At 38.7% G+C, this 14,095-nt stretch overlaps 1 protein-coding gene across 2 annotated transcripts in view; it reads right to left on the bottom strand.

Annotated features, from left to right (window-relative positions):
- ZC3H6 (zinc finger CCCH-type containing 6) overlaps nucleotides 1-11,586 on the bottom strand; it is an 80,267-nt gene extending 68,681 nt beyond the window's left edge. Inside the window, exon 1 of one of the 2 annotated variants that reach the window (XM_022599041.2) lies at nucleotides 11,130-11,586. In XM_022599041.2, the coding sequence (XP_022454749.1) occupies nucleotides 11,130-11,161 (32 nt within the window). In that variant the 5' untranslated portion in view covers nucleotides 11,162-11,586. The remainder of the gene's footprint in view (nucleotides 1-11,129) is intronic. The other variant, XM_022599042.3, reaches the window with a different exon arrangement.
- Nucleotides 11,587-14,095: the final 2,509 nt, after the last annotated feature.

Below are 14,095 nucleotides of genomic sequence, written 5' to 3'. Positions count from 1 at the left end.
CATGAATGAACTGAGATGATGAGTTAGCCTAGGAGAATAGGGGTAGGGAAGGGCCTCTGGCAGACAGAGAAAATAGGATGAGCAAAATTTCTTTGTATGAGAAGTGAGGCAGGAACGGAGACAAGGCCAGTGTCACTGGATCATAGAGGAAAGGGGAGAAGCTGGTTCATAATTATACTGGAGTGATGGGTAGCACTAGATCATGCAGGGCTTTGGGCATGTTTGGAGTTTATCCTAGAGAAATGAAAAAACACTGGACGTGCTTTTTCCAGGAAAGGAGGCATTGTAATTAGATCTCCATTTTGAAATACAAATTTTGGCATTGTAATTAGATCTCCATTTTGAAATACAAATTTAACTGAGAGTGAAAAACAGATCTAGAGGAGAGACAAAACAGATACAGCAAAAGCAGGATGCCACTGCAACAATCCAAAAGAAGAATGGAACAGATACGGAGATGCTGATACTAGACGCACTCCACTCGAATACAATCACTCTGTTACTGATAGGAATGTTTTTTCTCCAACAGTGTTGAGGCAAAAAAAAAAAAAAAAAAAATTAGCTGAAAGCTACTAATATCGAGAAATGAATAGACTATTATCTTTCAGGCAATCCTCTGTGAATATTACAAACATTCCCATGATTTATACCTTTAAAATGTCACCTCATTATTGCTGAAGTGACCATTCCTTTGAATTGGGTCAAGATTTCCCTTAAAAATAGTAAGGATATGAATGAATAATATGTTAATCTTCTCTATCATAGCAGCACGTAATCCCAATCATTTAAGCCTCAAATTATTCAAAGAAGGCATTATAATTACCTGGTGCAGTAATGAATGTATCAGCAGCATAATAAAGAAACATCTAACTTCAAGCAATGTAACTTCCTGGTGAACTTCCCAGTATAAACTTGGTGCAGAGTACACCATGAAGTTGTTAAATTAAAAACCTTTTGAACAAAGAAAAGGAGTCCTCAGAAGGAGATTTATGCTTTTATTTAAACACATTTTCAGGAAATAACAAAGATTAAAAACAAATGATCTATACATTCAACTAAAGCACTTGGAAATGGGTAAACTGAAAAGAAGAGTGAAAATAATACATATGAGGACATAAATCAACAAAATAGAGAAAAACAATAGAGAATACAAATAAAACTAAAGGTTATCTTTTAAAGAAGCATTACAAGGCCCCATTCACTACAGTACCAGGTTGTCTTAGTCCTGCAAGCATTCAAATCTAGATATGAACAAACAAAGTGTAAATGATTCAATTTTAGCTGTAGTAAGTTAACTCTGTTTCCCCATAAAGGCCAAAATATTGCCTGGAACCTTTCAAAAGCTTGGGGCCATCAGAGGATTATGGATATATGATTTCAACAAATAATTTAAAAATATTCCTCAGGGCTTCCCTGGTGGCGCAGTGGTTGAGAGTCCGCCTGCCGATGCAGGGGTATACGGGTTCGTGCCCCGGTCCGGGAAGATCCCATGTGCTGCGGAGCGGCTGGGCCCGTGAGCCATGGCTGCTGAGCCTGTGCGTCCGGAGCCTGTGCTCCGCAACGGCAGAGGCCAAAACAGTGAGAAGCCCGCGTACCGCAAAAAAAAAAAATTCCTCAGCAATTTTTCGTCTATACTTTTTGTCATCTAATTATTTCACTATTTGTCTATCTTCAATTCCAGCTAATGTGTTCATGATAAACTAATATTAATTCTTAAGTAAAATAACATCTCAATCCAACTTTATATCATCATATAATACGATTGTCAACAATTACTGAGCACTTACTAGGCTGCCAGGCATGTTGGGTCAGTTCATTTTACCCTCATGTTAACTCTATGAAATACAGGTGACCCTTGAACAACATGTGGGTTAGGGGTGCCGACCCTCCACGCGTAATTTATAGTCGGCCCTCTATATCTGAGTTCCTCAAAACCATGGTTCCGTATCTGCAGATTCAACCAACCCAGGTTCTTGTAGTACGTAGTCTTTCCTATTGGAAAAAAAAATCCAAGTGGAAGTGGACCCAGGCAGTTCAAACCAGTGTTGTTCAAGGGTCAACTGTAACTATTATTATCCCCATTAAACTGGTGAAGAAAGGAGACAAAAAGCTTAACTAACTCTGCTAGTAGATGACAGAGCTAGAACCCAGCCTAGGCCGTCTGATTCCCAGGCCCATCTTTCTTAACCCTGTTGCTATAATAGTCACAACATGTGTTTAGTCTTAGGAAGAAAGTGCAAATAGCTAAACCCCTTAATAGTAGCTGATATAGAGATTAAGAATCATACCAAATGGTGGATAGCACATGAGGGTGTTTACTGTAAAAAATTTTTCAACATTTTTGTATGTTTAAAATAATAAAATTTAGGGAAAAAGAAACTTCATCAACACATGATTTGGGTGGTATTTTAAGAGATGATACAGAGAAACTTGCGGTCTGGAAGTTGCATTTCTGACACGTAAAGTAAATGTGCTATACTCCAATAAAAATTAATTAAAAAAAGAGTAAATGTGAGTTACTTCAATTCCACAGGAGTTATTTTAATATTTGTCAGGAAACAGAGCTACCAGGCTAGACCAGTTGGATTGATGATATAGGGTTTTCTTTTTAATGAACAGTCTGTTTTTAAGTGCTCAAAGGAAAATTTTTTTATTGAATAGATCAAAAAAAAGGGGTAAAAAGACTCGATCAAGTCATGAGAGCTGGAAAATGGGTCTCCCTATTTCATTTCAGGGTTCCAAGCAAGCTGATAAAAAGGGGTGCAGTTCAGGTAACCACCTACCAAATGAAATTATCTACATCAAAGTCAGAGAGGGGAAGAAAAGAGAGGAATGTTGCAAGAAACGAAAATTGCTATGTTATTACTAAGGCTTGCCATTCAATTAAAACAAGACGGGGCTAAGCACCAACATCCAGCAAAGAATGTGTAATCCTTAATAAGGTATTTGGCTTTGACCCAAACCAAAATCAAACAGGCAAAAAACCTCTCTTATTTAATGAGGACCCAGGGCTCTGGCAAAGTGAGGTCACCTGAACCTGGAAATTAAAGTAGGAGTGTTAAACAAGTAACCAACAACAGACTTCTTAAAAGGACTATATAATGCTTTAAACTTGTGATATGTTAAAACTGAATACTTAAAAATAATCATAGTAGGGCAGAAGAAGAAAGGTTCTAGAGCCAGAAGGATGTGGCTTCAAATTCTGTTTCTAGGTATATGACGTTGAACAAATGATCTCAACCTCTAATATTCAGTTTCCTCAACTACAAAATGTAATGAATCAATTTACCAGCACAGAGTTAAGGAGTGAGATAAAAGTTAGGTAATTACTTAGCACTGTACCTAGTAGACAGCCCTCAACAAGTTTCCTTTCTTCTTGTGATCTACTTGAAATACATGCATTTGAATAAAATGGGTATGCTAGACTACAGGTACTTCCACAGAAACTGGGAAAGGTTATAAATCCAAGGAGCATGGATTGTAACGGGAAATTTCTCTTATTTTCCTTCAGAGAATAACAATGAAAAACTATCTGAAACAAGTAGAAGCAGAAAGGAATCTGGGGTAGACTAACTTTGGAGTCTGTTCCTGAGGGTATTTCTACTTATCATTAAGCAACACCTAGCAACAACAGTCTGTGTGAAAGCTTCCATATTTCCAAAGTCTCCTGAATGCAGCAAGACACAAGATGGAGTATAATACCTAGTATTCAGAGGGATTATGATGACAATACATATTCATGATGATCCTAAGTAACTAAGAAAAAGCTAAATCAGTAACTGTCTATTTAGTAAGACAGGAAGGCATGCCATGTATTTTTTTTGAGTTCCTTCAAAAAAATTCACAAATTTGGTTTCTGATAAAAATCTTTGTTAATGCTTAGTTCCCTGCCCCCATCCAATGCCAGCTAGAATAGGTACTGCTGTGTATTAATTTATGAAATTATATTTTTTTAACGCATCCTTAAACTTGTATGTTTAACATCATGAAGGAAAACCATACCATTCCTCAAACATCCTTTATGTCATGAGCAGAGACTATAACATAATTAAAACTGAATTAGCTTGCCATAGTTTTTTTTGAGACTACATTTTAAAAATTCCTTTTTTTGGCCCCGCCATGTGGCTTGCACGATCTTGGTTCCCCGACAAGGGAATGAACCCAGACCACGGTAGTGAAAGCCCAGAATCCTAACCACTAGGCCTCTCCCTAAAATTCTTTTTTATATTTCATTCACTATCTTTGCCATCTCACTAAGCTAAAATTCATTTACTTTCACTCCCTTTCAATTTATCCTTTTGATTTAGGTCCTCTGATATTGACCAGAGAAGCTAGAAATCCAACTGAAACGAATCTCAGCAAATAAAATACCCTTAGAATTTGAAAGCCAGAAAACAATCTTCTAGGCATCATGATATCAAAACAAAAGTTGAAGAAGTCTTGTTGAATGAATCTATAATGAGCTGGGTGAAACTGCCTGTGACCCAATAATATCCAAAAAGGATACTTGGTATATAAGTGTCCAATATCCCAAATTAACTGATAACCAGATTAACTATAATATGAGGAACCGGGGCTCCAGGATTTGGGGAGTGTGGTGGGAGTATATTTATTTTTTAAATCCAAAATAGGCTTTGCCTGAAGTATCCAACTAAAGTACCTTACTTCGTTCTACCTTGGCCTGCTTCAAGTCAGCTCTGGTATCCCTGAATGTGACATGATCAGGGATTGTGTGATCATTAGTTTAGTGTAACAAGGTCATATATTAAAAGGCTATATCAGGGCTTCCCTGGTGGCGCAGTGGTTGAGAGTCCGCCTGCCGATGCAGGGGACACGGGTTCGTGCCCCGGTCTGGGAGGATCCCACGTGCCGCGGAGCGGCTGGACCCGTGGGCCGTGGCCGCTGAGCCTGCGCATCCGGAGCCTGTGCTCCGCGATGGGAGAGGCCACAGCAGTGAGAGGCCCGCGTACCACAAAAAAAAAAAAAAAAAAAAAGGCTGTATCAAGTGAATTTACTGTTAGTATCTGAATATTCATTTTCCAAGTTAAGAAGATATTTCAGGTGCAATTTAGAACTAGAATCTCCTTGTGTGCTTTATATATTGACATTTTATGAATTAGATGAAGTATAATCGTACATTATTAATGCAAGAGAAAAATGTCACAATTGATGATTATGAAAGCTATTTTACGTACAAAAAAAATTTTCAAATAGTCAAACAGAAAAACAGAGTAATAATATTGCAAGAGTGAGTTAGCTGATGACTTTAGAAAGAATATCCTTTTTGAACTGACAAATAATTATAAAAATTTAAATTAAAAATGCAAAGTAGAATAATAGAAATTATATATCATAATTCTAACTTTGTTCAATTATTGGCATACTAATATCGACATCATTCAACAAAATAACTTGTAAAGACTATGTTTAGTTTTTAATTATTTAATTCCATAAATCTTTCAAGAAAAAAAATCCCATTTGGGAATTCACATCTTTTATGGATAAATGAAAAACAGAATGTTAACTTTGCTACCTCAAAATTTCATGAGGAGAAAAAACTCCAGTTATGTGCAACATAATCAATCATGTTTGCCCCAGAGAGTTAAAAAATATATAAAAAAGAAAATGTTAGAGGAAAAAAAATTCCCTCAACTATCTTGAATTCCACTAATCTCAGTTGAAAATGACCCTCCATTCACTATCACGTGCATTACAGTAATCACAGGAGCACCTAACAAGAGGCAGTGCTGAAAATTACTGTTACTGTACTGTAATGTCCTATTTTAAAAATTAGATCACTAAAATTTCTAATAAATTATAATAATTTGAGGGACAATATTTCAGATTTATTCACATATTTCAAAAGTTTATGGCTTCAGCCCTAGCTTTAGTCAAATACTGGTTTTCACACTTGGACATTTGGCATTCGGGGAAAAAAAAGGTGTATATATATATATATATATATATATATATATGTAATATATATAAAGTCAAATATGTAGGTATTTCTAACTTAGATGCGTCATTCTATTTCATTTTCATTTGCTTGCACAAAACATAACTTTAAAACAGACTCCTATGTACTCCAAGGGTGTAGAAAAGAAATCAACCCACAACCTCCTTTATAGGCCAAAGAGTAGAGGTTATAAAGAACTTAACCCCACACACAAGTACCAGTGATCTAACATTTTATTGTCAGCTGCAAGTATTCAAGGAAAATCCAAGCAAAGAGGTAACGGTTCTTCTGACCTCTTACGAATTTTCAATGAATTCCCTTAATAGTTTGAAACTTGTGTTTTCTATAGTTAAAAATTTGTAGATTTAAGTTAATTTAACTGATTTCATAATCCCTTTTAAAATAATGTGAAAAAAGTAATATTCTTTATAAATTCGATTTTTAATGTTTTAAGATTTAGAAAAACCCTTTGTCATATAAGATGAATTTATAATGAACTACGATGAAATTGCCTGTGATCAATACCTCAAAAAAAAAAAAAACCAAAAAAAAAAATTTTAAGTGTCCCAAATCCAACCCAGCATCTGATATCAGATTTCCTATCTTTATGACAAAATGGAGGCAACATAAAGAGTACTGAAACCGAATGCCATAAGACACGGACTGTGCTTCTCAGCTGCTTAGCCACCTTGGTCAAGTTATTTACCCTCTAAATCTGTTTCCGAAACTATAAAATGAAGACATTAATATCTGTTCTTTCTATATGGACCAAATGAATTCAAGTACATTAATTATAAACAGCAACATATGTATAATATTGAGTATCATGAATTCTAAATCTAGGTTCTTTATTTTTGTACCACTTTTATAAACAGATTGTTATTTTTGTGGTTTTACGTTATAATTTTAATGATAATTAACTTAGGACACCTTAAAAACTCGTTTTACATGACTAAATTGGCATTCTGATATATATATATATATACATTCTCATGTGATGAAGATGTCTATTCTACCATAAAAGTGTGGGCTCTGGAGTCATTATTTGAGTTCCCACTGATTTACTCTGTGAATTTGGGAAATTTACCAATCTCTTGTTTACTGGAGTCAATGCCTTCCCTCACTAGGCAATTAGTTAATTTTTTCTTCCAGTTTCATTGAGATATAATTGACATACAGCACTGTGTAAGTTTAAGGGGTACAGCATAATGATTTGACTGGTTGTTTGTAAAACCAGACATTGTGTAGGACATCAAAGTGAACTCTGATGTAAGAAAAGGCATCTGCAACTTTTTAAATGAAAATTATTGACTTCTTAAAGTAGGAAGGGAGATTGGAAGTAATCTAGTTCAACTACCTTATTTCACAAATAAGAAAAATAATCATGAAAAAGAAGAGAGCATTAACCAAGCTAGAGGAAAAACTAGGATCAGAACCAAGGTTTCATTCAGAAAACAGAGCTCTCTTAAATATACCACATTTCAATCCCAAACAATTCAAGAAGTAAAGGCTAGAACTTACTGGATTACTTCCCCATGCAAACTTAATGAAGAGTTAAAAATAACACTGCAGGTAGGGGTTTGCATTCTGGATTCTTACCTAGGCTCTGTCTGCGGAATCTCAGAGAAGTTACTGAACACTGCAATACTATATTACCTCATGGGATTAATATGCGAATCAAAGGGAAGCCCTGTTACAAATGGAAAGTGTAACCATCTTCTTTACCCTCACCTCTTCATACTCTCCCATGCAAGGTTTCAATCGCTATGTGGGGGAGGGAAAAGAAGGGGAAATATAAACTACTACAATTCTGACTAGCTGGAGTTTTGGTGATCTCGGTTTACGTGAGGAAGGAAAGCGGGGAGAGGAGGGAAAGAAGGTGGGAAGGTTGTTCATCATGGGCAAAGAATAACTTCCTCCCAAAGGAAAGTATTACCCATACCTCCTATCAGTTAGACTCTGAGAATCACAAGCTCTCATACTGATCATGTTAAAATTATCCTTTTCCCCAGTGTAGGCCCTGAAAACTTTTTACCTTTAGCATATTTCAAAAAATATGTAACAATTACTTGGGCATATATTTATCTTTCCTTCTCAACTGTACTTGTGTCCAGAGCAGGCCCTCATAGTATTTAGCCTTTAAGAGTTATCTGTGAGTTGTTTTAATTAGGTCAACATCCAGCTGAAATATAAAGCTAGGTGGCTGGAGCTGTGCCTAAGAGAACTGGCTGAAAGGGAAGAACTGAATGCAAAGAGAGACAAGAACTTTATCTCCCTTTGACTTGCTCCAACTCCTTCTCCACCTCTATTAATTAATTCTAAAGATCTATGCATAAGTCCTCTTCTAACAGTCTACGTAGTCACAAGTTCATTTATAGGTATTTTTATATTAGTAACACTTTATAAAAATACAATGTTTTCACTCCAGGCATGAAAATATTTAAAGGAAAGTACAAATGGGTATTTTTTTTTAAGTTAACTCATTTCACAAACAAATCTTATGCAAAATGTTCACCATATAAAACATGTACAAGAAAACAATTTTTTAAAAGAAAAAATTGTGCATTCTGTGAATTTCCATTTACATGTAGAATCTCATTCTCATGTAAACCATCATAGTAATATTTTAATTTGTATAATTATAGCAGTTGTAAATAAAAATCATAGATTTAACTTTTTTCCTGTATCTTTTTTCCAATATCTTAATTTTCAAAAATGACAAAAAAAGAATATCCTTGAGACAATGCCAAGCTCCAAATACCAGAATTTATATATCTTCTCCATTTAACTCACAGAAAGTTTTATCACAGTATAAAATAACTATAATATGAAAGCACAGAATATTTTGGGATTCTACAGATTAGTCCATTTTTTCCCAAATTTCTTAAAAATTACCCAGGGAGCCCATTAAAAATACAGATTACCACAATCCTCCCCTAAAGATTTTTTTTTCCCCCTAGAGATTTTGATTCAGTTGCTCTGGACAGGACAAAAATCTTTATTCCGCAAAGTGATTCTAATGATTAGCTAATATTGATCTAGTATAGTGGTTCTCAATTTGATACATGTCAGAATTACCTGAGGAGCTTTAAAAAATCTTAAAGCTCAGACCAATGGAAGCGATTTCAACATTTTTTAAAAACCTCCCCAGAGAAGGTTGAGAACCACTGATCCTGTAGAAGTCGAAAAATTCTTATACAACCCTCTTAACAATTAAGAAACTAAGCCTGCTCAAGTTCACAAAGCTAAGTGGTAGCAAAGCTGGAGCCAGAACCACTTCTCCTGAATCCTAGTTCACTTTGTTTTTAGATATAGTTGTTTTGTTTTTCATGTAGGTTGACTAAAAGAAGTGTGAAAAAGATAAACCTTCTTGCCTCAGAATAATACTGCCACTTAACAAATGGATAAATTAAAACAGAGCTAATCTTTTTGCTTCAGAAATCACCAGAAAATATTGTTTTCTTACTCCTAATATAAAACAAAAAAAGACTAAATACACTACTGCTTAATCCCTACTTCCTATCGCCAAGCGGTTATACATCTTACAAAGAATTATTTAAATTCTTATTTTTAATTTCTAATTCAGTATTTTAAAATTTCAAATTCTTTTTAAAGTCCAGCATCACAGTTCCTTACTAGAAAATTAATTCGATATCTGAATTTGGCAACATGGTTGCTTCCTTATGTAGAATACATAATTCTACATATTGAAGTTTCTCTGTGAACTAACAGAGGACAGATTTCCTTCTTTCACACAAAAGAATGAATTTTAGGCTGCATTAGCAAAACCCCATCATTGGTTTGTCCACAGATACTCAGAGTGGGAAACTTCGCAGGTTATTAGTTAACCCATTCCAAGAATTTTCTCATTTTAATAACAGGATAATGTAAAATAATCATGAAAAATGTGTCAAGTGCAAGCTTACGTTCCCATAATTTTTTTAAGAGCATTTTTGACTTACTAAAAATTACGACACGTTTAATTAACTTGCCTTCTGGCCGTCTACATTTATTATTACGGTACCAAGGTTGTTAAAATAACATTTTTATCCCTCTCAAAGTTGCCAGATATTTCGATATTTCAAATTTCAGTAATGTTTGTGATTTCTGCTTTTGGATTTAAAAAAAAAAAGTGTTTGCTATACTTTACCAAAGCAGGTCACATTACTCCACAGGTAAAACTTCAGCAATTTGTATACAGCCTAGAGTACAATGTATACTTCTGATTAATGCTATTCACAAGGGAGTAACTGCCGGGTTCTGGATCTTTTAAATATTCTAAATAAGAATCAGATGCAATGGATTTTGTTCCAGCAATTTTAATGAATGAAAGCCCACCCTTTCTTTTTTAACGATTAAGATGGATATCAATATAAATTCAAAACCTAACCGAAACTTAAGGATGCTACTTGCGCTATTTAAAATAGTAAATACCCGCAAACCGTTAAACGGAACGAAGAATGGGCCTCTTAAGCCATAGTAAAGATAAAAAATCAGAATCTCGGTTAAATGTTCAAATGATACATCACAGCATTTAGAAAATCGGGCTAGACTGGACAATTCATGGAGTTTTTACTTTAGGAGAGATCTGTGCTACACTCAGGTTTGCAAAGCCTAACTATTTTGTGTTAACATTTGAAACTTGCCATTTCAAATTGCGAGGGGTAAGCCTGTACAGATACACGGCCTTTAGGAGCTGCTTAAAATTTTCCTAGAAAAAGACCAAAACACCACACGTTTATTTTTAGGAGTGTACTAGGGTAGTAGTCAAATAAATCACCAGTTATTGACAATTCTTGGCGGGTCCTCGTCGGACGGGGACGCCGGGCCCCGCACCGGGAACCGCTTCCTCCGAGCGCGGGCTGGACCGCAGCCCCGAGCCGGCGCGCGGGAACCGCCCGGCGCCGCCGAGCCCGCCCGGGGGCGGGGGGCTCGCACGTGCGGCCGGGGGCGGGGCCGGCCGGGAAGGACCCCGCGCGGGGAGGCGGGCGCGGCCGGGCCGGCCTCCCCGCGGCCGCGGGCCCGGGCTCTCCATCCGGGCGCACGTCATGGGACGGATGGAGCCACACAGAGACGTCTAAGTCATGCAGGAGGCGCGCGGCCCCGGCCCGCTCCCGCCGCCCCAGACCCCTCCTCTCAGCCGACAGAAAGACAGACAAGAAGGGTTCCCGACCTGTCGTGCCCTGCATGTTCAGAGTCTGTCATGTTTGGTCAAGAACGGGGCGGGGCTGGAGGGCAGGTCTGCGAGGCCGGCGGCGGCGGGGCGCGGGGAGGATCCCTGCGCCGCCTGCGGGTACCTGCTCCCGGCCGCCGCCGGGAGGTGACGAAGTGGTAAAAACTCACGGTTACTAGTGAGCGACACAGACACAGACTTTCCAGTCTATTAACAACCACGCCAGAGAGGTGGGGCTCTAACTGCAAACACTGGGCCACGGCCCCGCGCTGCCGGCGCTGCCGCTTTAGTCTCTATTCGCCGCCGGTGGCTGAGGCTTGGGAGCGGGCGGGCGGCGCGCAGCGACGCGGGGATTTGGACAGTGGCCGTAACGGTGATTTCTCCTCACCAACATGGCGGCACCCGCGACAGGCGACTCGGTAAAATGGCGCCTGCCGCAACACCTAGCCCGGGACTAAAGGGCAGGAGAGATTCCTCCGCGTGCCGCGGCCCTTGCCCAGCCCGCCGGGGCCGAGCGCGCCGCCCATTGGAGGAGACGCCCCGTCAATCACCTCCGGGGGCGAGCTCTCACGCTTCCCCTGCGAAGCGGCGGAGGAGGCAGTCTCTGATGGCGATGCCGGGCGGCGCTTGTAGTTCAGGGAGGGGGTGGCGTCCCGCGGGACCTGCAGTCCTTCCGCGCTTCCAGGGCCGGTCCGCGCCGGTCCGAGGTTTTCCCTGCGAGACGCCGCCTCCCAGTGATGGGGAGTTTCAGACGTGCCCTAACAAACGGGCCCTTAAAGCCATGAGCGGTTGTGAGCTCGGGTGGGGTAATAACTCGCGGCTGCTGAGTCGTCATTTATTCTTTTTTTTGAGTCGTCATTAAAAAACAAAAAACAAAAAACCTTGGTTGCTTAAATAATGGGGAAATGTACTTTCTCGTTCAAGGTTGTAGCGAATGTCTCTTTTTGTAATGTTTAATACTCAGAATCACGTTGTGAGGAAAACTTGGCATGTAACTTTTTCTGATATTTAATACTAAATTTACCTACCCGGTTATTAGTTAATAATGACAGAAAAATCGTCAAAAGAATCATAGGTTTTTAATTATTTCATAAAAACGTTGATATGCAAAATACGAACATTTTATAAATAAAAACAACTAGCTATTACATTTCTTTGCACTTGTGAACGTGATCTTCAGAAAAAGAATTTTTAATGACAACATTTTGGCCTGTTTAGTGTGCTACCTTAGTTTTGAAGGAAGGTCCTTGGTTTTTATTAACGTGATGGATTGATTAATCCTCTGAAATATCTGACTTCCTTTGGGTAAATGTGTTTTGCATAAGTGCAGTGCATTTAGAAGCAAATGCAATTAGATTAAATTTTCAATTAAAAAATGTGGATATGTGTATTGAAAAGAAATCGCACTTTTTTCTTTTTTTCTAAGTTGAATGCAGCCGTTGACAGGAGATGTACACTGATGGATAATTCTGGAGGCACTTGCCACGTTTGGACATAATACATTTCTAGGAAACTTTCAAAAGCAGCTATATGAGCGTTTGGAGTTGCATTAGAATCTCTAGTTACTTAGATCTTACTGTAGCTAATTAGGAGAGACATTTCTTTGCAGTTTTCCGAGGACGTTTGAGGTAAACAGTTGATGTTCCTTCTTTGCACTTCAGTTTTTCCTCTCCCCTATATCTGGGGGCATCAGGATCTCTTTCGAACTTTAGGGTCTTTGGTTTGCTGTGGTGTGGAACAATGAATACAGTTCTCCCTAGATGAAAAGCCTCCTTCCTAACCCTTGATGCACACCACTTAATAGGGCATCAGGCCCTGGTCTTTTCTTTTCCCTTGGGTAGCTGAAAGGGAGTGACAATGTGGGTGGTATGGAGGGCGGGAGGTGATGCTCCTTTGAAGCTCTGTGCTTCGAATCTAAAAGTGCTCAGAGATGTTAGATAAAATATATTTAAGTTGAGGGCTAATCCAAGCTCAGCATTCCTCACCTTTAACTGCCTAAATTAAGAAGGCATGCATTCATCACAGAGATTAAAAGAGATCATTAGTTTTCAACCTCGTAAATGTTACCTAACATTGAAAGATGGACCATAAGAACTGCAGAACTCTCTGCACATAACAACTCCAGGAAAACCTCTGCCCCAAGAGATAGCTATATTCTAGCATGACTTCTAGCAGCATAAGACCAGACCCTTAGGAGGACTCCCACCTCCCATTAAAACGCCCATCTGAGAAAGCTCAATGCTGCCAGGAGAATTACTGTTTGTTCTCGCCAACACCGGACACAGGCCTCTGCCCCCTGTGCTTTTGCTTCTCCTACAATTCAGGACTGTGTTTCTCAAGGACCTAAAAGCCATTCCTTTGAAATTTAATCATCAGGAAGATAAGAGCCTGTCTCCCAGTCTCTGGCGGGATGGGGTGGGGTGGGGGGGCTTTACAAATAAATACCTGTTTTAATCACATTCTTTGGAAATTTTCCAAAGAAAAACAAGCACCTGCATATTAGCCCAGGCTTTGCAAAATTGCTTTCAAAATGTTGCCTCCAAATGAGATTAAGATACTGACACAGATGGCAGGCTCCATCTCCAGAAAATACGGCGGTGGTCCCTTCTCTAGTTCATGCTCTCTGATAGCCTCAGATGGAAAAGGTCAGGATTGGTCCATAGTACACTTCAGGTGTCTGTCTCAAACGTAGAATTCAGAGGTCAATGAGTCATATCAGGGGAATTCCCTGGCTGTCCAGTGGTTAGGACTCCCAGCTTTCACTGCTAAGAGTGAGGGTTCAATTCCTGGTCGGGAGACCAAGATTCCCAAGGTCCACAGTGCAGCCAAAAAAAAAGTCATCAGAACTTCCTTAAGCCTGTTTCTTAAATACTTGCCTCCAAATTCTTTATTATTCTTCCCCAAAGATAATGAACTCAGAGGCAGCTCTGAGCAGTTGTGAAAGCATTTTCTGATGCAAAAAACAA

The sequence above is a fragment of the Delphinapterus leucas genome, chromosome 13 (assembly GCF_059928025.1).
Source record: "Delphinapterus leucas isolate spDelLeu-1000000601 "Yukka" chromosome 13, BTC_Dleu_Yukka2, whole genome shotgun sequence".
Lineage (NCBI taxonomy): Eukaryota > Metazoa > Chordata > Mammalia > Artiodactyla > Monodontidae > Delphinapterus > Delphinapterus leucas.
This window is presented reverse-complemented; position numbering and strand designations above follow the sequence as displayed.